The 27,444-nt window shown below is 45.3% G+C and overlaps 2 protein-coding genes and 3 pseudogenes across 5 annotated transcripts in view; all 5 read right to left on the reverse strand.

Annotated features, from left to right (window-relative positions):
* The window catches only part of LOC146175780 (ipis-1 pseudogene), a 28,137-nt pseudogene extending 3,070 nt beyond the window's left edge, over positions 1–25,067 (reverse strand). Inside the window, exon 1 of the transcript XR_014701466.1 lies at positions 24,936–25,067. The product of XR_014701466.1 is annotated as an ipis-1 pseudogene (transcript). The remainder of the gene's footprint in view (positions 1–24,935) is intronic.
* The window catches only part of LOC146175776 (iris-like), a 56,160-nt gene extending 31,089 nt beyond the window's left edge, over positions 1–25,071 (reverse strand). The window contains exon 1 of the mRNA XM_084582152.1: positions 24,936–25,071. The gene's annotated coding sequence lies outside the window, so the exon portion shown is untranslated. The remainder of the gene's footprint in view (positions 1–24,935) is intronic.
* Positions 1–25,071, reverse strand: part of LOC146175778 (iris pseudogene) — a 45,298-nt pseudogene extending 20,227 nt beyond the window's left edge. The window contains exon 1 of the transcript XR_014701468.1: positions 24,936–25,071. The product of XR_014701468.1 is annotated as an iris pseudogene (transcript). The remainder of the gene's footprint in view (positions 1–24,935) is intronic.
* LOC146175781 (ipis-1 pseudogene) lies at positions 1,888–25,068 on the reverse strand (annotated as a pseudogene). The gene is made up of 2 exons (XR_014701467.1): positions 24,936–25,068; positions 1,888–3,334 (listed from the first exon to the last, which is right to left on the reverse strand). The product of XR_014701467.1 is annotated as an ipis-1 pseudogene (transcript).
* Positions 8,412–25,073, reverse strand: LOC146175782 (ipis-1-like). The gene is made up of 4 exons (XM_084582154.1): positions 24,936–25,073; positions 18,549–19,627; positions 12,206–12,216; positions 8,412–8,651 (listed from the first exon to the last, which is right to left on the reverse strand). Exons 2-4 carry the CDS (start codon positions 19,590–19,592, stop codon positions 8,555–8,557), a joined length of 1,152 nt encoding a protein of 383 aa, XP_084438280.1. The 5' UTR covers positions 19,593–19,627; positions 24,936–25,073; the 3' UTR covers positions 8,412–8,554.
* Positions 25,074–27,444: the final 2,371 nt, after the last annotated feature.

Genomic DNA, 27,444 nt, shown 5'->3' on the forward strand with positions numbered 1-27,444 from the left:
GTGGGCAGAAACACCGGCCTTAAACATATTCAGTCTGTGTGCAGTTCATTCCTCAACTTGTCACCGGCCACAATGCTTTGTTTTTGTGCCCAAAGCATGTGGTACCTCATCCCAGTCGCCGCAGTGCTATTTGTATGGAAGAGAAGTGCAAATACACCCATGACAGTGCATGTTAAATGACTCCATGCTGTCGAAATGGATACGAAACCTTTTATTACGGTCTCTCTCATGGCATACGTGTAGCTTTGGGATGTGACCCACTCCCACTTCCATATCTTATACAACACCGTTCTTTCTTAACTTTCCGGCTTCTGTCTTGTCCATGCTTTCGTTGTGACTTATGAGAACATCAGGCGGTTGAAATTTACCGTAATTCCTTTGCTGTGGTACTCGTTTTCTTTCCTTTCTTTCACTCCTCCTTCCTTTTTCCCCTCACGGTGCGTTTAATGAGTGCGTTAAGAAGATAGGCAGTTCCACCTGTTTGCTCCTCTTAAAAAAAACTGATATACTAAGACGTTAAAATACGATATTAGTAAATTATAGCGCGATTAAAGAGCTGCCTTGACCCATGAAAAATTTATTAATTTATTACAATTACCAGGACCCGCATGCCACGTGACAGAGGTTGTGGTTGTTAAAAAAAATGTGCTGCCCCCAAGAACAACCTTGCAGTGCAGCTTTACACCTGAATTAGCGAGGGAGAAAACTTGTACCGATAGGGAAGACTAATCCCTTAAAGTCTACAGAATGTTTCTTTTACCCTACCTCTTCCCCGCATGATCTCTCCTACGTACTATATGCTATAAATATCTCAAGGACACCCAAAACCCTAGGCGCTTAGGATCTCGCTTTTTGATGGGATTTGCAGTGCACCTGAATCCGACATTCCCTCATAAGTTGATGTCTACGGAGTAGCTAACAGTATAGACATTAGCTCAGGTTACTGCTGACGCGCTCCAAAAAGATTTACCAGGATTATTACGCAGCGTAGTAGCCGTTCGGACTGTTACGCTTCACGCTCTATCCGTCGAAGTATCGGGCAAGGAGCCGGTATGGTCGCTCCATCTTTCTACATCACTCCCTTCAAATCATATACACGCATACAGAAATGCCGGAGACATTGAAGGAATGGTATTTCCTGTTAATACGGCGCTAAAAATTGTGTGCCCATTACAGAAGTTTTAACGCAGAAACGTCAGCGCTAATATCGAGCATGCGATGACTAGGTTCACCAAGATTCTGCTGCAACTAAAGTGCGATACACTTATTCTGCAGATGTCACTGCGACCAGTGATTAAGCCACCATGCATCTATGATGATGATGATTTGAGGCTACGCTGCTGCGCCCTCTTCCCGCTTACGACACAGACTCATCGCCTACACGCAGTATCGCAGGCCCGATGTTCGTCAATTATTGCAGCTGACGCCAAATATTCACCAGGAGTGACGACTAGCTGCTGTGTCAACGCCTCACGCTTCTGTAGTATACAGTATAAGGCGACAGTAGTGGAAGTGACAGTAAGGACTTTATACACCTTAAGCTTGGCGTAGCCGTAGATCATTTAATTTTATGGCTACTCCGGGTTCCTTGTTATTGTTGTTACCGTGGGATGGTTTTGAAAGGGATACTGGGCGCGTGTAATGTGGGCCAAACGTCTTAGCGTCACTCGGCGTCCAGGAGAAGGGGAAGTAAGGGTGGAAGGTTTATGTAGCGCCCTTGTCATCCAAAATCGGTAGCATGACCCGGTCTGGCAACAACAGGCTTGTGTTTCAAAAGCGCACGACGGCGAAGGTGGGATGAAATAATTGAACACTTATGCGTTTCATTACGCACAGCCGCAAAAGACGTTTACATCTTTTGAGGAGACGGTGAGCGAGTAAGTTGAGAACTGACGCTAGAGAAATGAGTCAACGGTTGGCAACAGTCAACCATAATCCCTCTTCCATGTGAGCCTGATGGCACTCGAAAATCAAAACCTGACGATCATCGACACCGAGGTAAGTGCAGGCTTTGCGTCGGCTTTTAGAGAACTGTGAGATGTGTTGTCATTCTGTTCAAGTTTTATTTCAGCACACCAATCATTGTTACAACACAATGAAAAGCAATGCAGACAAAAAGCGCATTAAGAGATCGTTAGATACATTTACAATTCGCGAATGGAACCCACGAAAAGTACAACTTCCGGATCGTGACTACGGATGAGAAACATGAACGGTCGATCTACCACAAATTTGTAAGTCACCGGGGGCGCAGCCGACAAGCAGCGGCCCTTCAAAACAACAGCAGTAGCTGCTGCAGCTTCTGTTCCCTTCTCATCGACTTCTACAAATGCCTTGTGGATCACCTCGGAAGCCATCAGATTTTTCTTCTCGGTGATCGCAGAGAGGTCAGCTTCTGGAGTGAAGAATTCCTTGATTCCCATAGCTTGCAGAGTTGCCTTAAGAGAAATTGCCTGTTCAAGCTTGAACTTGGGGAGATAAAGCTCGACATCTACGCCACTGCGAAGGCTTCTCAACAGGTCCGTAAGTTTAGGAGCTGTAATGAGGTCCTCGAGCTTGGACAGCCCTTCGATATCGTTGGGAAGCAGCACTACCATGGAAGTCTTGCCACCGCGATAAGGGATCTCTAGGGCGGCTACTCCCAGTTCATTGCTGCTGCTCATCTTGTAAGCTTTCTTCTTGTACATCATGTCGACTTCTTTCTTGTGTTTTGAATCGAGGTGGAAGTCCGAAGGATGTGTACAGTCTGGATCAAAGGGTGACAACCAGGAGCCCTTGAAGTAGATCGCATTTACCAAGATGAGGGTGGTCAGGGCATCTACGCTCCCACTGGGCAAGAGGTCTTTGATCTTCGATTCGGTGGACTTCTCGACCCAGGCATTGACTTGCTGCCTGACACTCTCGTAGTTGTTCCGGAAGTCTACGGACTCAATCGTGGCTCCGTAGCTGTCTCGAAGAACGGACAGGTAGTTCTCTAGGATAGGAAACGTCTGTTCAGAGTACATCCGGTTGGCGACGTGGAGTTTGACGTGTTCCGCATATGAGGCAAGCTTGGAGAAAAAGCTAGAGTAGTGTCCATGTATCTTGGTAGCGTCGACCTGCAGGACTGTGGACAGCTCCTTGGCAGTGTTGGCACGGGCACCAGCGAGAGCCATTGAGAGTGCAGCTGATATGCTGAACGGGGAATAGAAGACATTTCCACTGTGGCCTTTTTGCGCCACAAGCTGCTTGTACAGGCTTACGGAGAAATCCAGGACAGACTCTCCAAGTGGGTTGGCTGCCATGGCGGTAGTCAGATGTTGCTTCTGTTGTTTTCCAGGCGTGTAGTGACCACCTGCAGCGGATGTATACATCTTCAGAAACTTCGTACTTCGTGTCCTTCGTACCTAGCTCGCAACAGCTGAGCGCAGTGGTATTTCTTACTGACAGGAAGGAATGACTTTTACAAGGAATGCATATACAGTAAAAGAAACAAGAAGTCGGGAATCTGGATTGGTTTCTAGCTCGCTGAAAGGAGCCGGCTACCTTGAGGCTGTCTTTCGTTCTCATAAGAAGCTCTGCAATTGTTATGCAGTGCTCACGAAATTAAGAAAGCAGATGGCACGGAAGCGTGGAGTTCATATGCTCCGCATGATCACGTATGATATACCCCTCGAAGGTGGCAAATCATTTTTTTTTTTCACACAAATTAGCATATATTTTTTGGCCGTACAGTTCAGATGCTGATTGGCTAAATCTTGATGTTCAACACGCTTTCAGAGGTAAGTGTATTTGCGCATTGTTATATCGGTAAATACTTTTTTAGAGGGTGCATACAATTGTGCGCATTCGAAATTGGTGGTGTTATTGGGAGCATGCCAGCGCGAAATATTTTTACACACTTATTTAGCGCTTTTCACATTGCCTTACTGGGGCTTGTTAACATTAGGTAGCGATGGGGGTAAACATTTCTGGAAACATTTTGAAGTTAATAAGAACATTTTTTCAAGCTTTATAAATGCTGGTTAAAAATTGTGGGATCTAATTTGTGATCTTGGAGTACTGATATGAGAAATACTGATAATCTGATGTTTGCACCTCAAACAATTTTGGAACATTTCTCAAAAATGTGTATATGCTTCTAAATACACTTTTGGTGCTCTGCGATTCCAACCTAATTTCTCTCTTAATTACATGGAACACTTGCTTTCGTGAGAAGAAGAAAAGAACAGCACAATTGGCTGTGCACGATATATTCGTAACTGGACCCGAAACTATTTCCGAGCTGACCTTGCTTATAGAAGATTTAGCGCTTCCTAATGACCAAATTATGCCTTATGTATCGGTGGTTAGACTTTCTACTTTGGCGAAGGTGGTTAATAAGGAAGATAATAAGGTCATTCAGGCGGAAATATATTTGCGACGGGAAAGATTGAGTAGCTCCTGGCCTCCGAGGAGGCCTTGAAGTGCGCAATTTTGGTTCCTGCGAAATTAGGTGATAACTATTTCCGGAGCATGTGTATACCGCACATTGGCGCGGTCTTCCACCTCGCCGTGGCATCTGCAGACTCAGTCTTGGGAATTTCGGCCATGTATGTTCGAGACCGCTCCAGTGAGCAGAACCATCACCGGTAAAGTAGGCTTAGTCTCTGTACTCTTCCCTCCCTTACATCTCTTCCGCTATAGCGTTTTGGTTCTGTGCCAAAGCAGGCTTGATTGAATCGCCGCCGTTGCAGCTGCATTTCGTTGGCGGCAAAGTGCAAATGCACTCTTAAATGCGCAATGACAGAGCGTGCTAACGACACTTGCTTTCGAATTCGATACGGCATCTCTCATAACCTATGTCCGTCCTTTCGATGTGAAGCCTTACATATCCTACACAGAACCCTACTCTCTCAACGTTGTGGCTTCTCTATTGTCCTTGCTTCCGCAGTGACTGACAGGATATAGAACCCCAAAGTGCTTGGAATGTTTCTTTATTCGTTGATGATTGTAGCATCTTTGTCCTGAGCTTGTGCCCATTGCTGATCGGCCATTGGGGCGGTGGCGAGGCCTCCTCTATAGGACCGCTGTGCCGTGACTGGCTATCTACGTCACCGCTTCGTGCTTCTATAGTGTAGGGGCCGCGGCGGCCCCAAAAGCCACCGCTTATTCAACCTGCCATCCTCCTCTCGGCGCTACCTTCTCTGTCTTTCGCGCGCTGCTGACTCTCGCACCTCGTCCTGTTCTTGACATTTCCGTAAAGGAGAAACGTAATAGGATTTCGTGTGCTCCGCAATGTTAGATCACGTTAAAGATGTTCATGTGGTCGAATTGGAACACGTATATATTTTTCTATATTTTTCTTTCTTTCTATATTTTTTTTTATCCTAGCCTTTCACCTTACCCCAGCAACAGGTTGAGGTGTCCACGAAGTAAAAAGGCTGTCAATGTTGCTTGCTATTAAAAAGATGATTTTGACGCGAAACGCCCCGTTCTCTGTTAAGTGCGGTTTCTGTGTTGTGAGCGAAAAATCACGTGCGTGGTTCGACCTAGCACGTGATAGCTGGCAGCTGGCATGGCTGCCACTGATTCTTCATTTGCTTGCGTGACGTCTATCTATCACATGACATTGCCATTTGGCAGGAGCTGCCAACTCAGGTAACTTCTTTGGTATAAGAATTGAGCCCACCAGGACACTTCGATCTCAACCCACAAAACCCCTAGGCAACGCACTCACGTCCGAAAAAGTGTGCTTCGATGGCCTAAGGGTAGTGTTCTTGACTCGCGACCCAAGGGAGACAGGTCTGATTTACAGCTATGCCCTAATTCTATTTCGAGCGCACTATCCACTCATAATATCGGAATGACTAATGAGTGATGTTGTGACCTCATAATCGCAATTTATTAAATATTTTAAACAGTTTTGATTTCATAAAGAGTGTTGAACCACTGGACCAAAACAGATGTTCGAGCTGATCTGGAGTGCGGCACCCGTAGCTCTTTCGCGCTAAAAAACGAACACCCGCCTCAACTTTTCGCCTCATTTCGGGACAAAGTTGTGAAAGGGATGATTTCTGCCCCCTCTTTGATACTCATGTCATAAAGACATTTTCACACTGGTGTTTGGCTGCTGGGTTTTGAGATATTCCATAAAGTTCGAACTCGGTGGTGTTGTGCCGCTGCCACACGGCCGACTCAAATGCCATAAAGAAGTTCCGTTATCTATCACCAAGCTATTGTGGGACCATGGTTTCTATCAGCAATTTATTCATGCGAAGCAGCCAGTCAGCCTATAAGCTTGATCTTCACAGGTAAAGACGATACGTTGATTCGTTGCAGTATCACAGTCGTTCTTGGTATGGGCCTCACTGTTTTGCGCAACCTGTAGCAGTACCTTTACACTTGTGGGAAAGCAGATGCTGGACAGTTTCCACAGGGATATTGTACATGCTACAGGCGCCTTTGCAAAACCGGCAAGAATTAAGAGCAGAAAGGGGACGTTGACGAAGATGACGAAGCTAACTTAGTTCGCTCGAGCTCTCGCTGAAGAGTGCTGGCCTCAGCAGCAACGTTTAGATACAGATACTGCCGCGCGAACTGCCTAATCCGCCTTATTACACTTGGTGGATGTGCCGCCTTTTCCCATCCTGAAGATCTGAAGTCGAACCCTTACTGGCTCTACCACTATGACCGACACCACGACCCAATCTGGCCTACTTGTCCCCAACGCCATCATCTGTTCCGGGCCAGTGCGGCTGCGCGACCCATCCATCCTCAGCGGAACGGATGACACAGACGTGGAGGACTGACTGACCTGCTACGAGTGCCTACAATAAGTGGGATGACAGCGTTAAACTCACCATCATAATCTTCTATTTCATTGACGTCGCCAACTTATGGTTTAGAAACTACGAGGCTGATATTTCTACCTGGGCGCCTCTCAGAACTAGTCTCACCTAGGTTTTCGGATGCCCTGCTGTACGGAAACTTCGCGCCGCACAACGGTTGCATTCTTGGTAACCATATTACATCCTGGCCAGATCCTGCGTTTGTGACATTAAAAAGGAAAATGCATCACTTCTGCAGCCTTAGCGTTATTGTAAGCCAGAGAGCCTGCACTGGGCTCCAACGTGGCCAGTTTTTTAAGGACTGTGCGACAATAGCATCTCTCTAACGAGTCATAAAAATTATTGCTTTATGTAAATCATCCGTGTGCTCCTTGCCGCCCAAACTATGTACTAGTTTATACAGTCTATTTCATGATATTATTTGGAATGACGACTCAAAATACACTTTGTGCATTGCATATATGTTTCTAAATGTATACGTCTTCAGACGTCGTTACGCAACTCACGGGAGATCTGTTTGACTTAAACCTGGAAAACAAAACTGCGTGCATCAGCTCCAGCGTTTTTGGAAACCACCACTAACTGTGAGGTAACTGTCGAACACTGTCAGACACTTAGAATATGTTGAGTTTCATGGTATGGCCATTCGACGTAAATCAAAGTCCAATGTTAAATTTTTTTCCTGCGCTCGCGACTATAGTAGATAAGGCGAGTTTTAAACACAAATGATGTACAGTCTCTGTCAAAAGTCTAGAATTCAGGGGGTCTGCTTTTGAGGCACTTCGTGCGGCTTGTAATGCATTTCCAGTGTTGCGAATCTCTTGATGGTAAAACGATTTTTTGTCCTACCCTCCCCAATAGAAAAGACCTTCACTAATGCTAAATAAGCGCCATTACACGGCTCAGAAGCAGACCCCCTGGTCTCCACACTTTTGAAAAAGGCTGTACGCTTCTGATAACAAATACAAAAAAGCTACCACCATCCCGAGGAAAGATCTGCGGGTACATTTTATTTTCTCATTCTACCAAACGGTACGTGAAACTGTGCAATTAAACAATTTCCTGTTCAAAATTGCGTTTACCAGGAATTTCTGGGCACGACCCACGGGGAATGTCCACTTTTGATGAAAGTATATGTCACATTTGAGTGGCCGAAACATGCTGTAGCTTACATATCCCCGATTCTAGCGATTACGAAGGCTCGTCGCCCTTCCAGTCTTCACAATGTCCAGAAAAACAGGATTGTACGTTCACAACGCACAGTATCTTACAAATTCTTACGAGCCTTCTAAGATAGTGACGTTCTGTTCGGAGAGTTCACAAATACTAAAATCATGAACGCCTAAAAGCAGGTCGCTACTAGAGGCGCGACGTACAACATTGAAAAAAATAAGGAACGAAATGTTTATGAGAAGTTTTGTCAACAATTCATTTATATGATAAGAAAAAACTACCAGATGGCCAGATGCAATTTCTACGCCAATGCGAGCAAGAATGAGGTGCATCAAATAACGAGATTTGGAGTAGGAACTTAGCTTTGTATAGTCCTGTAAAAAATATCACTCGAAGAGCGATTTATTCTTGAAATAAGTGTGTCATGAGCACTGATATGATTCCAGCTTTATTGTGCCGCATCGAATGCTCCTACAGTGCACTGAAAATGAATGCCGACTAGTGTTATTCAGGTTTCGTACAGGGATGCTGTTTTGTACTCTTCTATCTTGCAACAATAAAAACAAAAGACATTAGAATTCGCGAACGGATCCCATGAAAAGAACGACTTCCGGATCGTGACTGCGGATTAGAAACATAAACGGCCGATCCACCACAAATTTGTAGGTCACAGGCGATCATAGGTCGGCACCATGAGGAGGGGCTCACTCACACTCACACTCGCGACCAGTGACTCTCAACCCACTCACTCGCACTCACACTCATGCCCGCTGCCATTCACCACCACTCACTCACACTCACACTCATGGCCACTCCTGTTTGCGGCCATTCACTCACACTCGCACTCACGGTCACTCTGGTACCCATCCACTCACTCACGCTCACACTCACACCCTCTCTCATTCACGGCCACTCACTCACACTCGCACTCACGGCGACTCTCATGCACGTCCACTCACTCCCACTCCCGCTCATGCCCGATCCCACTCACGGCCACTCACTCACACTCACACTCATGTCCGTCCACACTCGCATCCACTCACTCGCACTCACACTCATGGCTGCTCCCATTCGCGGCCACTCACTCACACTCATGCCCGGTCCTGCTCACGGCCACTCACTCACACTCATGGCCCCTCCCATTCATGGCCACTCATGGCCACTCACAATCATGACCGCTCCCATTCCCGGCCACTCACTCACACTCGAGGCCACTCACTCACACTCACGACCACTGCGTGAGTGTGAGTGAGGCGATATGAGTGCACTCATCAGGGAGTGCGCCGACCGATGCAAAAAAGTATTAGAATAGAGCAGATAGGTTTACGCACGCTAAAAATGCATTATGCAGGACATTACGCTATTTGTTACTTCTGCGCTTTTGGCTCAGCCGTTAATTCAGTCTACTGGCGTCATCTTGTTGTTAAAACAGTAGCCGTTTTTATAAAAAAAAACAACAACACTTGTTAGGTCCCATTTCTTCGGCAAAATCATCACTCCGGATAAAAATAAAAATAAACTAAAATTAGAGCTACGAGATTTGTTCTAAGCGATGGGTCCGGCGTCAAAGTGAGCCGTGATTTTGGAAACAATAAACACGAACAAGATTCGCGCATGCTAAACGTCCGTTTTATGTAGAGCGGTTTCACCCGCGGACATTGCGATCATCATCAGCCTGTGACAGAACAGTGTATGTCTAGCCTCAAACGGTCTGAGCAGCGTCACTGTGCTCGCTCTGCGTCCGAACACTGACGAACACCGGGACGTCTTCTGATGTACGGTCACGTGAGAGGAATTGCCGCGGCAGAGGTGAAACTATTTGTTCTAGTTAAATTGAATCTTTCACTGAATCTGAAAGCGCACTGATTTTAATATCAACGCATTCCTTATTGTTAACATTACAGCGAGAAATCCCGGATTCCCTATGCAAACATCAAGCAACCCTGCATGCTGTCCTTGTGTGTCGGTCGAATTGTACTCACTGCATAAGCGTGGCATGCGAAAGCCCTAATTAAAAATCACACTGCAACATCAACATCAATATTTTCGTTTGGCGCAAGCGCACTAAATTAATTTAAAGTACGGTATCTCAGTTATCCCCATGGCGATTTTATCCTGCAGCGTTTGAACATATTCATCGCAGCTTTGGTAGCGCTGCCAAGAAGTACAGAGATCGAGTATAGCTGTGGTTCTCTAGAAGATTGGGTTCTAGAGCTCTGCATAGTATAGCCCTTTTTTTTTTTCAGTTAATGAACATTTTTGACAATACCGCACTCCTGGAGCGTATGAAAGGTGAAGTTTGCCGGGTCGGGTCGACCCGTATATTTCATCTCACTGAACTTTTCGGTTATATCTATACTTCTCGTCCTGGCTTCTTTCGTTCTTGCCCATTCCTCCATCCAACTTACTAAAAGCTCGTTTTTCGCCACAGCACTTCTCATATGTATCGCATCGCATTAAAGTCCTATATTTGATAATTCAGCAACACATAAATAGCGGTCAAGGAACACCGAACGCGACCCGTCGCCGAGCACGGCGAGTGCCCTGGCCATAAGATCGCCTTCGAGAAAGTGAGCTGTGAAACATACTGCCCTCACACCCAGCTCACAAGGGCGACTGCAAGCAGATTACTGGGAACGCTAGCTCGCTAGTTCCCTTCCGCCCACCAGCTAACTAAAGAGGGGAGGTGAAAGACAGGGCCCTACTGCTGCTCACTGATCATATGGTTAACATTAGCTTCGGGCTTATTCATCCCTTTAGTGATTGTTCGTCTCCCCCCCCCCACACACACACACACGCACACACACTGCACGGGGACAAAAGCTCATTTCCTGCCTTGCTGTAAAATTGTGCAGACATTATTTCACAATGGTGAGGTGGGCTTATATTCCAAGCAGTAGTTGTGTGCAGAGCTGTTTCGCCTAACCTGGGCAGAGCTGGAGTCATCTGTGGACCCACCGTGACTCATTCCTCCCTCCGATCCTTCTTCCGCTCTACCCTTTTAACCCTTGACAACAGGACGGTGACGAACCTAGCCATGTCTCCTCGCTTGAAGCGAGCTAGGGGAGACAGGGACAATGCAATGCGTACATTCCGAAGGCCTAGAAGATGCTAGCACTGTACACAAGTATTGTGCAACGTCGATGAAGCAAAGGACGTCGTTTCGCGGAAAGCCACGGGCAGCGAACACCTCCGATCATTTTCGCATGGCATGAAAGCAACCCCCGAGCACTGCGCTGACCACAAAATCGCCTTTGAAGAGGTGAGCGGCCTTGCCAACCAATCTTTTCAAAAGACCACACGTCGAGTCTTGGTTCATCCGAATGACAGCAGCAGCTGTAAATAGGAATTTGGGGACGCCACCCTCAGCGTACACAACTGGACTCCGCGAAGTGCTGGGAAAGGGGAAGCGAAGGCCGCTGCTTGCTACTGCTGGCCCTGCATTTCAGCCGCCCCTGAGGAAGGGACCGAGTTGGTCCTGAAACGTCGGGTTCTAATAAAAATTTTGGTTGGTGATAGTGTTTCTGAAACTTCTGTTTCAAGAACCCAGCCAGGCAGATTTCCGCTGAAGTTGTTCTCGTTCAAATCCAGGCGAAAGTGGCGGCCGAGGAGACATCGCGCGTGCGTAATAGTGTTACTTGAAAAATGTCCATTGGTACATCTTAAGCACCTGAGCTGCAGCCGGCGGAAAAAGAAATACGGTTAAAAAAATTACTTCATATGCCTGAAGCCTTCATTTAAGGCTTCATAGATCGCTCGTGTTGCTGAGTATTCGCATGGCAAGGGCGTAAGGGCACTGCAAAGCGCCAACCAAAAAAAAAGGTATGCAACATTCTAAACTGAAATAAAAAGAAAATTATGCTCTGAAGATTGCCTCCTTTTTATACGAACGAATGAAAGGCAATAGGAACACACAAAACAATGCAGAAAAAAAAATAAAAGGACATACAGTAATCGTAATTATAAAACTGTCAGTGCTCAAATTTCCGGTTTCATTCAGACATTTTATTTGAGAAAGCCAGAGCTGGAATTCTCAGAGTTATGGCCCTCATATAAGGCTCTCTAATCGTTCAAAGTTGGCCTTTGTTTTATTCTTTCCTTTGGATGTATTATACTTTGAACGCGGCTTTCACTAACAGTCGCAAGTCTTTAGATTTGACGACTGGTGGCGGTAGTGCTTATTTATTGAATAATCAAACGACAGGAAGGAAAAGAGTGCTGCCTGCCGCGGCATCTCCTGCCTAAAATCTGGAGCAAGCGAGCTGCGACCGGCGGGAAAACAAAGGGATAGGGAGAGGATAGCGAGGGGATGTGCAGAGGGGAACGACAGCAAGAAAGGACACGTGGAGCCCTTTCAAGTACTGCAACATCGTAATAAATGCCCTGATATTTGGACTGCAGCCTTTTTACTTTTCGTAGAAGAGACCATTCATTTTGTCAGTTAAAGGAAACACTATGGATAGCAGTCTAGAGCAGAAATAAATCGAATTGTATAGCATAATAGAGACAAAGTATACAAGTAATTGATCATTCTTGCAACCAGTACAGCACAGACCACGGATTGACGTAGTACAACTGCTTGAAAGGTCCTATAAAAATGGCTGTCGATGTTGGCTCACGCCCGACAGCCGAAAGATCTCAACAGATGTGGAACAGGCTGAGCTCGGCTTTCCGGTGCGCCCCGGTCGTTGCAGTGCATTAGTCAGATGTTGTCATGTTTTTTTTTTTTAATTCTCGCCATGCCTAATTGTTGTCTTCTGCGTTTATAACGCCCTGCTTTTAAGGGACATAGACTGACGTTGGCTTTTATTGATGTGTTAACTAACAAAGATAGAACTGTCGTTTGCCGGCATTTCATTAAAGTTATATATACCATATCATAATCAGACCAAAACGGGGATTTTGTAAGGGAGGAAAGGCAAAACTACTTGTCCTTTCTTCCTGTCGCTCAAACCTTTTCTTATCCGTCTTCCTTACTATCCCTTTAATTCCGCCGCTCCAGTACAGGGGCTTCTGGTGATTAGATAGCAGATATCGGTGCTGGCGACCATCTTTTTACTTCCGTTTTTGTTTACGTAAATAAAACCACTTACTACAACTGTATTACTATTACAGGGAAGGCAAAATATTTACCAGATATATCACTACCATCGGCTGTATTCACAAGCAAAATCATATCAACCACGTGCTGCCTACTTGGCAGCCCTTTCCAGAACTTTCAACCCATGATCGCTTATCGCTTATAAATGAAGTATGGTGGTAAAATGCGCGAATTCTTGTTTTGTTTGTTTTTCACAAAAAGCGGAATAAATTTGGAAATTTCCCTAATTTCGCGGCTAGTTGGAGGTGTAGCTATCTGTTTCCAGCCAAGGTTTACTTTAATCATTGAACCATTGCTGCGGGAGTATTATGCTCAGAAATAAACTTGGTAACACGAGTTTGGATGTGTTCAAGTTTTTCTCGGGGATACAAGCGAATAGCGTATGGCATTCAGATTTGTAATGAAAAGCTGTTCTTTTGCTTTTCTTTTTTTTTTTTTTTTTGGGGGGGGGGGGGGGTGACCTTATGCAAGTGACGTCGAATGAGGCTAAGAATTTGAGGATACGCATTAGATGTTGAATATATCTACTCCGTGTCAGGCTTACTGAAAACTCGACCCCAAGATATTTATGATGTAAACCCTTCCGAGACGTCAACAGACGCGCACGGGTGATTAGCACATGTTGACATTTACCATTAATCGGCATGCCCCACTTTAAGAAACATAGGTTGCTGAGTACACTCTTAACATGTATAGTGATCATTTTGCACAGCATGATAAATGACAGAGTCATGCAATATAACTAAATTTGTACTCAAAGACTACGACATTATTTATATAGATTAAAAAAAAAAAAACAAATACCGAGACCAAAACAGACCCTTAGGAAGTCTGGACTCCTGAAAGAACATAAGTTGGTTTAACTCTTTTGAACAAAGCATGCTGCGCTCAGAGACGAATGATTTCTGAACTGAGCAAATATATTCACTATGGTACCCGAACTATTCATTTTATTTCTGAAGCATTCAATGCATACTTTACATTGTTACAAAAGGAAGTGACGTGCACACGCACATTTCTGTGACCTACGGTCAAAGGTACCAGTAGAAATTTTCCATAGCAGGCACTCATGAAATGACTTGTCGACAAGGCTATATCCTCAAGAAAACAAACAAAAGAGGGAAAGACAACAACACACCAATTTAATAAGAAAACTCAGCCAACGCCGAGTAAACAAATGTCAACAACCAAAGTGGCTATGATGATTGCATTGCAAAAGTGATGGTGCACTAAACGTAAAATTAAAAAGGAGTCATATATATTTGAGGCAATAATTGACAAGGCACAACGCTGATAGGATGAGGGAACAAAAGAAATTGAAAATTTGAAAGGGATCGTTGATGGTGGCAAGTACAGCATTGGGCTTAAGTCAGGTGGAATATATATTGATCCAGAGATGGACGAAATTTCTTCTTTCCAATGGTGTGCTACAATTCAGATTGCTTATTGATTACAGGTGATGGCTGCATCAAGTATTTCGCGAATAAGCTGGTTTTCTATTTGCCGTCATACTTGTGTTTGTAAATGTCGGAGGGCAGCAGCTGCAGTGTATATTTTCAGGACAGTGAATGGTCAAGTCACCAAATATTTTTTCTCTCTTTGTGAATATGCACCTGCAGTCTTTTGCTGACACCAGTGGCCTGTCCCCGACGTATTCTTTGCGGCTAAGAAAAAGATTTAAAATATACGACTCCCAATGGCGCATATGAAACAACGGGTGGTCGATACGCCTTACTGTACATTCATGCATTCGTTAGGCTGGTTTGTTCATGCGTCGATAAAATCTAAATAGACGGTGACGAGCACAAAATATTATAACTCTCGATCTCTGTACAGTCGTTATTAGAATGTGGAACAAGATGAACGTCAGAATTAAAGGCAATTTTTTTTGCTTGATCTCTTGCATTCGGCGAAGTTCGATTTCATTTAACAATGTCTCGGCTTCTTAATGACTGGGAAATACTATCTGGTTCACCAACATATGCAGCAGATACATGATAATTTAAGTAATATCAAGGCGTGAGGAATTATAGCGAGGCAACCGGCAATGAACTACCTTACAACCGGTGATCATAGAACTCATTTGTTTTTCCGTCAGGTGCTATAATCTAGTGTTGGGAGAAACAATGTTCTGATTTTGACATATTTTCACTCTGATAACTGCGTCTTTTTCGGTTGTATGAACGTCAGTATGGCCAAAAAAATATATATTCTGTTCAACAAATTTCAGCGCCTGGAAACAGAAAACCGCAAGTTAACAGAGAGGCCTTCCCGCCCTCTAAGTTGGGTTCCTTCTTCCACACATAACTGCTTGGTGGAATTTTTTTTATATCTGTGAAGTTCGCTGAACTTTCGGATGCGCACAGAATGGTTGGCGCGAGGTAGCAATCACTGTGCACCTGTCCCCGGTCACGGAGATTACCAAATTGTACCATTTACCGATGTGCTGGGACCACCGATGTGCTCGGTTGTGCTGCAGAGCACTCGTTCCCCCCTCGTCTTGCATTCCTACCAGAGATGTCTTTCCAGCGCCCAACTTCAGACAGCATTCACAGTGTTGAATGCCACTTCAGTAGCCAGTGGACATTTTTTTTTTTTTTTTTTTTTTTTCAGGGCTATTGTGCGGAAGCAGGTGTACAGTCACGTTGGTGCCTCATCCCACACTGGGGGGATGAGGCACCAATGGTCGTTTGGGCTGCAGGTGCAAGCATTTCACCCCTCAGCGACAACTTTTTTTTTTTTTTTTTTTTGCTCCTGCGGCATACGTACCTGTGCGGAAAAGAAAACGTGGGGGAAAGCAGAGGTTCCGAATGCAGTGACATCAATGCTGTTCGTATGTGTGCTTGGGACCACTCATTTCCCAAGTTTTTGATTAACATCCTTTCCCCGGTCTTCGATTAGCTGACGGAAACTTTATCTTCCTTTCCCTAATCGTCGATTGGTGAGAAGTGTTGTCTTTTTGATTGCCGTCCCCGCCAAGGGCGGAGACAGAGGGCTTAAAAGTAAGCGCTCTGAGTGAAACCAGGGCTGATTTTGTCTGATCAACGGGTCAGTCATGTAAATAGTTTTCTCCGTGCTGCTTGTTTTATTTATGTGTAAATAAATAGTTACCCTTTTTTTCCTGCCGCTGAGTAATGTGAATGTTTGCGAGTCCGAACCATCAATCCTTCAAGAAACCCGATTTCATCATCATCAAGTGCTCCTAACGTCGCCACATGAAGGGGGAAACTCAATTCAGCCATCTTCAAGGAAGATCCTGCCACAGGCGCACACAGTCCAGTTGGCAAGGACATTTCAGGCCCGGGACATCGAAGTCCTGCTGACGGCTGGCCTGAAAGCTGATTACGACTTCGTCGGCAGCACGGCGCATCAGAAGCAACTTCTTCGGATGCCGGCGTTGAGGAGACAAGTGATATGCAAGAATTCAAGCGGACTTATTTGACGCCACCTTTAGGTAAGCAGGTTCATCACATTTTGTTTGATTTTATAGGCACAAAGTTACATATTTAAATGGCGCTGTGATACATGGTTGACAATGCGTTAACAAGTACAGGCTTGTAAGCAGTCGCTTTGACCAAGCCAGGAAGTCTGTTTTATTTTTGGGGCCATTTCACTGACTACTTAGCGATAATTATACTCTTTAGTAACTTTCACATGTTCCTTCTTAACGATTAATCCGGCCCGCAAGATTTAAAATTTGGAAGAGGCTGAGCGCTCCTGAGTTGCGGCGTTAACTTAACCTAGAAAGCGTTCAGTGGCATAAAGTTGCACAGTGAGTAAAGAGGTCACACTATTGGTTCGGATATCAGCCAGGCATCTAATTTTGCTATAAAATCATGACAGTAAAACATACGCGCAATTTGGACAGCGGTAATCTATTCTGTAGTGCGAAGGGGCGGCGGTGTGTCGCAAGCTTTTGCCCTACCTTGATCCTAACAAAACGTTCAGGCCATCAATATAACCGGTGGCCTGCTTTCCTTGGTTTCGTTAACGATCTCCTAAGTTATGGGAAGTTTGAAGGTCAAAACATGACACGAAAACATAGTCACATTTGCATATTTTGTACATCGTGGTATTTATTTGACGCCCGAAAAGACGAAACTCACCCATGTTTGAAGAAAACAGGCGAAATGTGGATTTCTGAACATGCTCTTTTTCGATTAAAACTTTTGCAGTAAAAAGAATGCTAATTTGACTGCGCACTAGGTGGCTCTTCATAGCGCGCACTGTCGTTGCACTTCGAAAATATCTAGCTTCTCTCAATGGCTATAATTCATCCTCAGCAGACGTATGCTTGAAACGAAGAGCACACTACCCATTAAAACTATTACGTATTCCCTGACCACGTCTGGAATAACGGCAGTGCTAGCGCAAATGAATTTGTCTTACTTTTCATCTTTGTCTGTGCTATTTTTATTTTTTGCTTTTCTTGGTGCCATTTACTTTTCACCTTCATGATTGCTTTGCTTGTATTGTTTCTAAAAGACTCTTTTCAGGTTATCACGACCAGTAACCCTGCTTTTTGGATCAGCAGTCACAGCCTGTGCATTCGGATATTTCTTTCAAGTCTAAGTGTTCTTCATTTTTATTTTAACGCTGGTCCCTGCTCCTGAAGTGAGGAGCGCACATGGCATCAGCTAATGATGGACGTACTTGGGATGACAAAGAAGTTTTTTCATTGAACTGTTGGTTAATGGACTGAGGCTTTCCTTTCACCCCGATCAGTTTGGCTGTTTGGTAATAAAAATTTGCTGATCCTTGTGGCTGTACAGTACTGAGAATTTACTATCTGCGTGGTAATTTGATAAAAACGCCTGAAAATGTGAAGGAAATTATTTCCTGCCGAGGAAAAATAAAGGAATACGGGTTGATGATCTTTTTGTATCTGGATGTCTGGGAAGAGAAGCATTCCGACCCGATCATATTGATAGTCTTATTTCTATTCTGACACTTATCCACTGATGTCCACTCACTCGCACTCACATCTACTCTCGCTCACAACCACTCACTCGCGCTCACGTCCACTCTCGCTCAGAACCACTCACTCGCATTCACGTCCACTCCCGTTTGCATCCACTCACTCGCACTCACACTCACGTCCACTCCCACTCGCAACCACTCACTCGCACTCACACTCACGTCCGCTACCGCCCACATCCACTCACTACCACTCACACTCATCGCCGCTCAAATTTGTGGCCACTCACTCGCACTCACACTCACGTCCACTACCGCCCACATCCACTCACTCCCACTCACACTCATGGCCGCTCCCATTCGCGGTCACTCACTCGCACTCACACTCATGGCAGCTGCCATTCATAGCCACTCACTCCCACTCACACTCACGACCACTCTCATACGTGTCGACTCACTCACACTCACACTCACGGCGTGAGTGTGAGTGTGAGTGAGGCGATATGAGTGCACTCATGAGTGAGTGTGCCGACCTATGCAGGCGATACAGCCGACAAGCAGAAGCCCACCGCCATAACAGCGGTCGCGGCGGCAGCTTCTGTTCCCTTTTCATCGATTTCTACAAATGCCTTGTGGATCACATCGGAGGCCATCAGATTTTTCTTCTCGGTGATCGCAGAGAGATCAGCTTCTGGGGTGAAGAATTCCTTGACCCCCATAGCTCGCAAGGTTTCCTTCAGGGAAATCGCCTGTTCCAGTTTGAACTTGGGAAGAAAAAGCTCGACGTTTACGCTGCTGTGAAGGTTTTTCAACAACTCCGCAAGTTTAGGAGCTGTCAATAGATCCTCAAGTCTTGACAGCCCCTCGATATCCCTGGGCAGAAGCACGACCATTGAAGTCTTGTCACCGAAGTAAGGGATCTCGACAGCAGCTACGCCCAGTTCATTGCTGGTGCACATCTTGTAATCTTTCTTCTGGTACATCATGTCGACTTTTACATTGTGTTTCGAATCGAGGTGGAAGTCTGAGCGATGTGTAAAGTGATGATCGAAGGTTGATTTCCAGGAGCCTTTGAAGTAGATCGCATTTACCAGGATGAGGGTGGTCAGAGCATTTACGCTCCCACTGGGCAAGAGGTCTTTGATCTTCGATTCGGTGGCTTTCTCGACCCAGGCGTTAACTTGCTGCCTGACACTCTCGTAGTTGTTCTGGAAATCTACGGACTCGATCGTTGCCCCATAGCTCTCCCGAAGAAGAGACAGGTAGCCCTCCAGAATAGGAAAGGTCCGTTCAGAGTACATCCGGTTGGCGACGTGAAGTTTGACGTCCTTTGCGCATGAGACAAGCTTGGAGAAAAAGTCCGAGTAGTGATTATGTATCTTGGCAGCGTCGGCCCGCAGTACTGTAGATAATTCATCGGCAGTATTGTCACGGGCGCCAGCGAGGGCCATTGATAGTGCAGCAGATATGCTAAACGGGGAATAGAAGACGTTTCCACTGTGGCTTTTTTCCATCACAAGCTGCTTGTATAGGCTTATGGAGAAATCCAGGACAGACTCTCCGAGTGGGTTGGCTTCCATGGCGGTAGTCATGTGTTGTTGCTATTTCCGAGGAGTGTAGTGGCCACCTGCACGCAGCAAACGGAAGAATCTCCATAATCTTCATTTTCTTTGCATCATGCAGGCAGCGGATTAACGCTTTTTCCTCTCCTAGTGACGAAAGAAGACTTCATAAGAAAACTCTCATTTATTATGGGTGTAAGCAATGTCAAATTTTGTCTTGCATGTCAACATGAGGGAGAGATGATAGCACATCTTGAGACTGTGTGCTCAGTTCCTGGAAGTCCTTCCAGTATATGGTAGAGTTCACAAATGCGAACATGCATGGGGAATTGAAGCTTTAGGACATTGCTTCGGGGCTGAGATCGAGGCGCAGTGGTTAGTGCGATGATTACTGGTACATGTCTGGCCACACAATTAGAGTTTTGTCGTCTTCGGCGTGCACGACACTAACGCTCATAGGCCATGGCGAATTGCTGTATGCCAAAAGACCGGCTATGTATGGCCACCGGTTTGATATGGCCGGCGATGCCTTCAAGCCCGGAATCGCTAATACCTTCAAAATGTAAATATTTTGGCTCTGTGAAGCAATCACAGGATTTCCGCCTACAGTGGCGGCCAGGCATGCGTGGGCCTAGGCCATGCCAGCCCCTACTGCCGGATTTGATATTTCGTAGACGGCTCTCGTGGGTGGAGAGAGGGGATGAATCAGAGGGTGCGTAAATATTCAGTACCTCTTTGTCTCATTTATTTTTATTTCCTCCCGTTGCTACTACGTCATCTAACAGGCTTGCATGTCAGCAGGGTTGGTAGAAACCTACGCTGTCGGGGCGATATAAAGAAAGAAAATATGCAGCGCTCCCTCTTAGTTAAGGTCCTAACCGAACACCTTAACTAGCGTAGGTCGCAGGCGGCGAAGAATACTGTGTGCCGAGACTGATATGGCAGCAGGGCCATTTTTTATAGTAGAAAATAAAAGCAACTAAGAAATATATGTCGATAACATTCTGACTAGGGCCATTTTCTCTATGGGTGGGGCACACGCGAAATGAGGAGGAAGAGATCGTTCACAATCTAAAGAATTTTGCCTTCATCGTTTGACATTATATAATAGTCACCCAATTGGGAGGCATTAAATTATTTGATTTCCTACCCCTTCTTTTCTACCCTCTTATTGCCCCCCCCCCCCCCCCTTTTCTAAGAAAGTGAGAGGCTAGGCGAAACTAAAAGGAGACAGGTTAAACAAAAAGGACCCACCTCTTTAATACGAGTAATGCATCACGCGCACGGACACCGAACCTACAAGGCACATTTTTCGCTGCAAGAGGATCGAGCGGAAGTGAAGCCAAGTTGCGCGTGACGAAATGTACGTGCCAAGGTTAGCCCACGGCCTTGTACGGCGTCTCGCGCGACACTCAGATGAATCAGAGGAGCTCTCGAATATCGTCGTGTAGTGGCGCGCGTGCGATGAAGCGTGGGCAAAACAACAGCGCATACAGGGGCGGCACAACTTTGCGTTAGTTGGAAGAAATGATCGGAGGATGAAAGTAAGACAGCAATACTACACGTAGCACAGGAGGGCAGCCATAGGCGTTGAAAAACACGGCGCTCGTACGCATCTTCGAACACACCGCCGGCTCATTTGCTAGTCACTGCCTAATAATCGATACATTAAACCGAACTTATTTCTGTTAAACATGTTGGTCTTACAGAGGGTTTGGTTAGTTTGGTTTATGGGCCTAGGTTTGGTTTATAAAGTAGTCGATCGCCCTAACCAGTGCGCCACTGTAGCGGGGTAGTCTTGGAGAAGTGGATTACACATATGGGTTTCCTGGATTTTTGGTGCGGACGTATATTACAAAGCCACGCAGCTCGCGTGCACTTCACTCCTGAATAAACAGTTCATTTATAGAATAATGCGGCAAACATTTGCCAAGGACACATTCTAGAAGTCGCAAAACATGGGTAATTAATAAGCTTGGCAGCAAATTAGGGACTGAACATATAAACCAAAATAAAAAATCGCATGAATATAAAAGAACGCGAGAATATACAGAAGATGAGCAGTTGAGGAAAACAAGAAGATATGAAGGTATTAATATAGCTTTATGTCATAGCTGCCGACAAGCTCGCGATGCAGACATTGATGACAGTTAAGTTTTTGTTTCTTCTTCTTTTTTTTTTTTCCAACCGAAAAAGCAGTGTTTCAGTTGACCGAAAAACTGACGGTTTATCATCGGCATGAGAAAGGGACCTTTTATATAGTTGCCTTTTTTTGCGGGTGCAGGTCACACGGCAGGTGCTGAACAATCATCTGAGAGAACATCATTCATCACTGGAAGGGCAGGCCGCATTCACAGCTGGTTATTTATTGTGACGCGTGTCACGGCAAACAATTGTACGAGTGAGGTGAGGACTGTCTTCCCTCATGACTGTCAGAGAACTTGAAATATCGTTGAAGAACATTTTTTTTCCTGATGTGCAATAACGTGGATCATTGTTCTTCGCGTTTGTGTATTTACTGCCGAGAGCAAACGTCATGCATGCCACGTTAGTTTTGGTTAGACTGCATTGCCGCGCCATTCTTCCTTCAGCCCTAGTAATAGAATTTGTTGTTTACATGTTTACGGTTATCCGGTTATTTTTCCCTGCTGTGGTTTGACTGCGACGTTTCCTTCAAATATGTATACATGCCGACTTGCCAACGCCACTGCATAACTTCAGCAGTTATGCCCTCAGAGACTGGTCAGAGTCGGTTAGACTTGTAGCTTGGTGACACCACTGTAGCTTCTCCTTCGTTATATTTGTCGCGTATAACGCGGTTCTGTGGTGGCTAATAAATTAGCATTTTTGGTCTTCCCCAAAACGTCGGCTCATGAGGCTGCCTTTCAAAGGGAGTTATTCGCGCAGCAGCAGAACAATAATAGCTGACTTGATGGCTTACAGGAACAACTGTGAGCATCACCCCCGACAGGGAGTGATAAACGGCGTTTGCCACTCGTGTCGCTGACCTGAGTTTGCTCTTAGCGCCGGGACTCTTTCTTATCGATCGTGTCTACTCAATACACACCCTGGCATCCGTCCAAGGGGTGCTTTCATTCAATGCGCCTTCTTTGCCTTCTACCCGACCATTGCCTCCAAACATGCAGTTGAGTGCTTCAAATCTCTTGGACTCTCAGTGGCGCCACGTTGCGGACACTCTTGGCGCCACGTTGCTGAAACCAGGGGGGCTCATTTCATAGTGATTATTTTTCGCGAGTTAGTCTTTCGGATCTGTTAATATAATCCCTAGAGCCTGTGACGTCTAGCCGGATAGCCAGCCATTGCTCTTTAATAACACTATTTGCAAAACGACTGTCGAAACACACGTAGCTCTTTACTTTGCGGAGGTTTACACTCTGTGGCGCCACTTGGATGGTGGAAAATGGTTGTCGGTTACGTCCAGCAACGTTTTTTTTTCTAAGCTAAATTTCTATCTTGCGAATCAAATACCGCAGGTGTCGTGACAGTCTACTAATACCCAGATCTTGGTCCGGCCAAAATGCTCAAACTTTTTACATGTGATCCAAAGCATAGATCAAGGGACAAAAATAGGATTTTGGGGGGCTCTACTGCTGAGCTCACGCCCTGAAACCTAGCTCGGTCTAATCCGACTGGCCAAACTCGCCGCCCGGGTCCAAGGACTCCAGGCCACCGTCTAGGCGGATAGGTTGGTGCCTATCCCCTATCTGTTGGATATTAAAGTTTTAACACCACATATGGCGAAAGAGTATTACTAAGTATGATTACACAGCGCAGTCACAGTAACCAATGGGACTATAGCTGTGGCGAGGACATTGGTAGCGACTAGCTCTTGCGCTGTCTAGTCCCCGCACTCTGTGATACGAGAGCTAAAGCTCCCTTCACTCGAGAAATGGTCGTATGTATGATCGCAAAAGGGCGTGTTCGAATGATTCTCTTCCATTTATATTCTTTGCACCCAGCTTCGGCGGACCAAGAGGGATATCTCCGGTTTGAATACCGGTATGTAGCAGCCTACTTGGTGTAGAAAGGGAACTGAATATAGTAAGAGAATAATCAAATTATATCGGTGATGGCATTAGAAGATGAGTCAACTACACGAGTTGAGTCAATATAAACCTTCAAAGACGCAGGTTCAGTCGGAAAAAAAATTAAGAAACTTCAAACTATAATGTTTTAATAAATATGGTAGAAACTTTGTGGACCTCTTTACTTTCCTAGAAAAGGACCGAGCTATAGCGTTTATTTACTTCCACTTTTCTGAGGGTAAGGTTATTTTGTAGGCAATTTCTTTTTCACGGCCATCTTAATGTCTCATGCCTGTCTGAAAATAACTTGGCAGATGTATCCTTAATATTGTTTATTGCGGCAACAAACGTGAGAGAACGGCAGTCTGAACGATTCTCTGCTTGTTTTTCAATTAGGCGTTATTATTTTCGATTTTGTTGTTCTTACTAGAGACGTGTCGAAATCTTACTCGTTAGGGGGAATATTTCTGAAAATACACGTGACGTGTAGTAATGCATTTGTGCTTGCCAATAATATTGCGAATTATTTGCATAACCAAGGACGGAAATTGTGTTTTCGTTTACAAGCGATGACGTCAAAGATCAACCGATTTTACTACATGCTTCATTCTCACTTTTATTCATGATCTGAAACGCTGACGAAATTTACACCTCATGACTACTGCTTGGGTCATAGGTGTGTGACCTGCATACTTCAGAACTGAAAATGTAAAGCGTGGACGGGTGGAAAAATTACCGTTGCAATCCTGCCGGCAAGGCCGAACACATATTCACGATCGCGACATTGAACGAGGGCCCTCGTTCGACACACTACCTGCAACACATTTCGCAAAAGCACCCATAAATACGGTAGGTTTCACAAAAATAGGAACCAGTTCATAATTGCTTAGAAATTATCTGTTTCTAGGAGTCGGACTTCGAGCACCAGTTACATCAGTTTTATGATATAGTTAAATTATAATATTTAGGGTTAAACTCATCAGTTGTGAATATCCCCCCAGTTAAAAAACAGAACGCAGAAACCATACAAAGTATTCGAGTGATCAAGAGCCTTACAGAATAAAGAAGCTACTAAAGCATTGTGCCGCTCATTCATGATAGCGAAATTTTAATTAAATAAGTAATAATTAAATAGTAAGCGATCAAATGTCACTGCTTCCATACTCTTTGAATGTGCACTTCTAAAACGAACTGTCGGCGCATGCCTGTTAAACGACTAGCAAGACCAGGAAGACCTGTTATACATAATTTGACGATCATAATTTCCATGAACAAGCGAGGTGGTGTCAACGTCCAAATAAACAGTAAAAACACGCAAAACACGCACCTGAGAAAGCAAGGTGTCCAGCGACGACGTCAACAGGTTGCCGTCCACACCAAGTAGTAGAAACAGGGGGCAAGCTGCTTCTGGCGGCGTGGTCGCCTCGGGCGCCGGCTGTGTTGTGGTGAATGTATCCGAAGCGAGTGGGCGCTCTTGTGACGGTTCACCCGGTCTGACTTCACCTGAACGACGATCGGAACCGCCCCACGCAAATTCGTTTACAACGTGGAGTGAAAACAAGTACTACGTGCTTTATCTCAGGTCGAAGTCGACAAGTTTACGATAGTGCCTAGAGAATGGACGGATGCTGCACGACGCCCCGCAACAATGACGGTTAGGCGCGGCAACCGGAACGTTGCTTTGGTTGCTTTCGCTTGCGACACGCCGACAGCGCACGGAGGCCGTCTGGGGCGACGCCCCCTAGGGAGCGTAAGTACCCATGTTAAGCTCCCTAGACTCCCTGGCGCCAGCATTCCCTAGCAAGTTTATTGATTCCCCATGTGTAATGAGATGCCTGTGGCGGCTTCATATTTTTCCCGGCGCGCCTGTTTTGAAGCGTATGTTCATACGCAGTTATGATAGAGTTTATTTCGTGTCATTTTATGAAGCCCCAAGGCTTTCAGGTGTTTACAGTTGGTGGCGAGACTTTCAGCACAAGCTGTGTTATGCAGATTCAAAATTTTAGTGAACGTAACCCGCAAGCGTGTTGAAAAAAATAATTTGCATTAAATCACTCACTTTTTGCGTCGCGCCAGTTTTCGTCATTCGTCGCAGAGTGGAAGAGGTGAGACATCTGTCTAACAAGATAAATTTTTGTCTAAGAAACCTATACGTATATTGCTGCCTGTGTATGCCTGTGCAGTACCGGCCATTTATCCTTACTTCTTGATTTTACACTTTGGAGCGAATGGGAAGGGCAAGAGCAAAAAGCGAAAAGTTCTTGTGAAGTGTGTTGACGTTACGACGTCTCAGTCACCTCTTGTTGCCTACCTGCAACAAAAAATGCGAAAAGTGGGGCAATAAATGAAACTCCAGGCCACCTACTTGTGACAAATGACCGACCAGTTCTCGTAAAAAAACACTACAATCAAGAAATATTCGTGGCAACTCCATCGTTCCATTATTTTTGTGACATTGGGAACGAAAGGTTTCTCTATAAACACTTGGCCAGTTATTATAAAAAAGAAAAACGGCATGGCGACTGAGGCTTCCAAAGTGCTTTCGGTGGAAGAGGCAACTCCATCGTTCTATTATTTCCCTGATATTCGGAACGAAAGGTTTATAAACACTTGGCCAGTTATAAAAAGGAAAACGGCACGGCGACTGAGGCTTCCAAAGTGCTTTCGGTGGAAGAGCAATATTCATGGCAACTCCATCGTTCCATTATTTCCCTGATAGTGGGAACGAAAGGTTTCTCTATAAAAACTTGGCCAGTTATTATAAAAAAGAAAAACGGCATGGCGACTGAGCCTTCCAAAGTGCTTTCGGTGGAAGAGCAATATTCGTGGCAACTCCATCGTTCCATTATTTCCCTGATATTGGGAACGAAAGGTTTCTCTATAAAAACTTGGCCAGTTATTATAAAAAAGAAAAACGGCATGACGACTGAGGCTTCCAAAGTGCTTTCGGTGGAAGAGCAATATTCGTGGCAACTCCATCTTTCCATTCTTTCCCTGATATTGGGAACGAAAGGTTTCTCTATAAAAACTTGGCCAGTTATTATCAAACTCGATGAAGTCGTGAGCTCTGCTGTGTAGGGCCACCCAAGGTAGACAGGTCACGGCAGAGAGTTCTGACAAAATGTGATTCACTGGAGAAGGTAATGGCAACCCACTCCAGTATTTCCTGCCAAGAAAACCCTATGGCCAGTCACAATACCATTATCGATATGGCGCCGGAAGATGAGCCCCCCAGGTTGGAAGGCGTCCCACATGTTACTGGGGATGAACAAAGGGTGATTCCTAGTAGCTCCAGGACGAATGAAGCGGCTGGGCTAAAGCCAAAAGGACGCTCAGTTGTGGATGTGTCGGGAAGCGACCGGAAAGTCCGATCTTGCAAGGAGATATATCACATAGCAACATGGAATGTAAGATCTATGACGCAAAGTAAACTGGATGTCGTCAAGCGAGAAATGGACAGATTGAACATTGATATCTTGGGTATCAGCGAGCTCAAGTGGACCGGAATGGGAGAATTTAACTCCGGCGACCATTATGTCTTTTATTGTGGGCACGAATCCAAGAGAAGGAATGGGGTCGCTCTCATAGTAAACAGAAGAATGGGCAAAGCAGTGCTAGGGTACAACCCCAAAAACGACCGAATGATTTCACTTCGGATCCAAGGTCACCCTTTCAACATAACAGTTATCCAAGTCTATGCACCGACCACTGCTGCTGAAGAAGGTGACGAGAGATTTTATGCGGACCTACAATGCCTTTTAGACCGCACCCCATCATCAGGCGTCGTTTTTCTCATAGGAGACTGGAATGCTAAGGTCGGGAGTGAAGAAATATCC

The sequence above is a fragment of the Amblyomma maculatum genome, chromosome 10 (assembly GCF_055883805.1).
Source record: "Amblyomma maculatum isolate TAMU_Amacu chromosome 10, ASM5588380v1, whole genome shotgun sequence".
Classification (NCBI taxonomy): Eukaryota; Metazoa; Arthropoda; class Arachnida; order Ixodida; family Ixodidae; genus Amblyomma; species Amblyomma maculatum.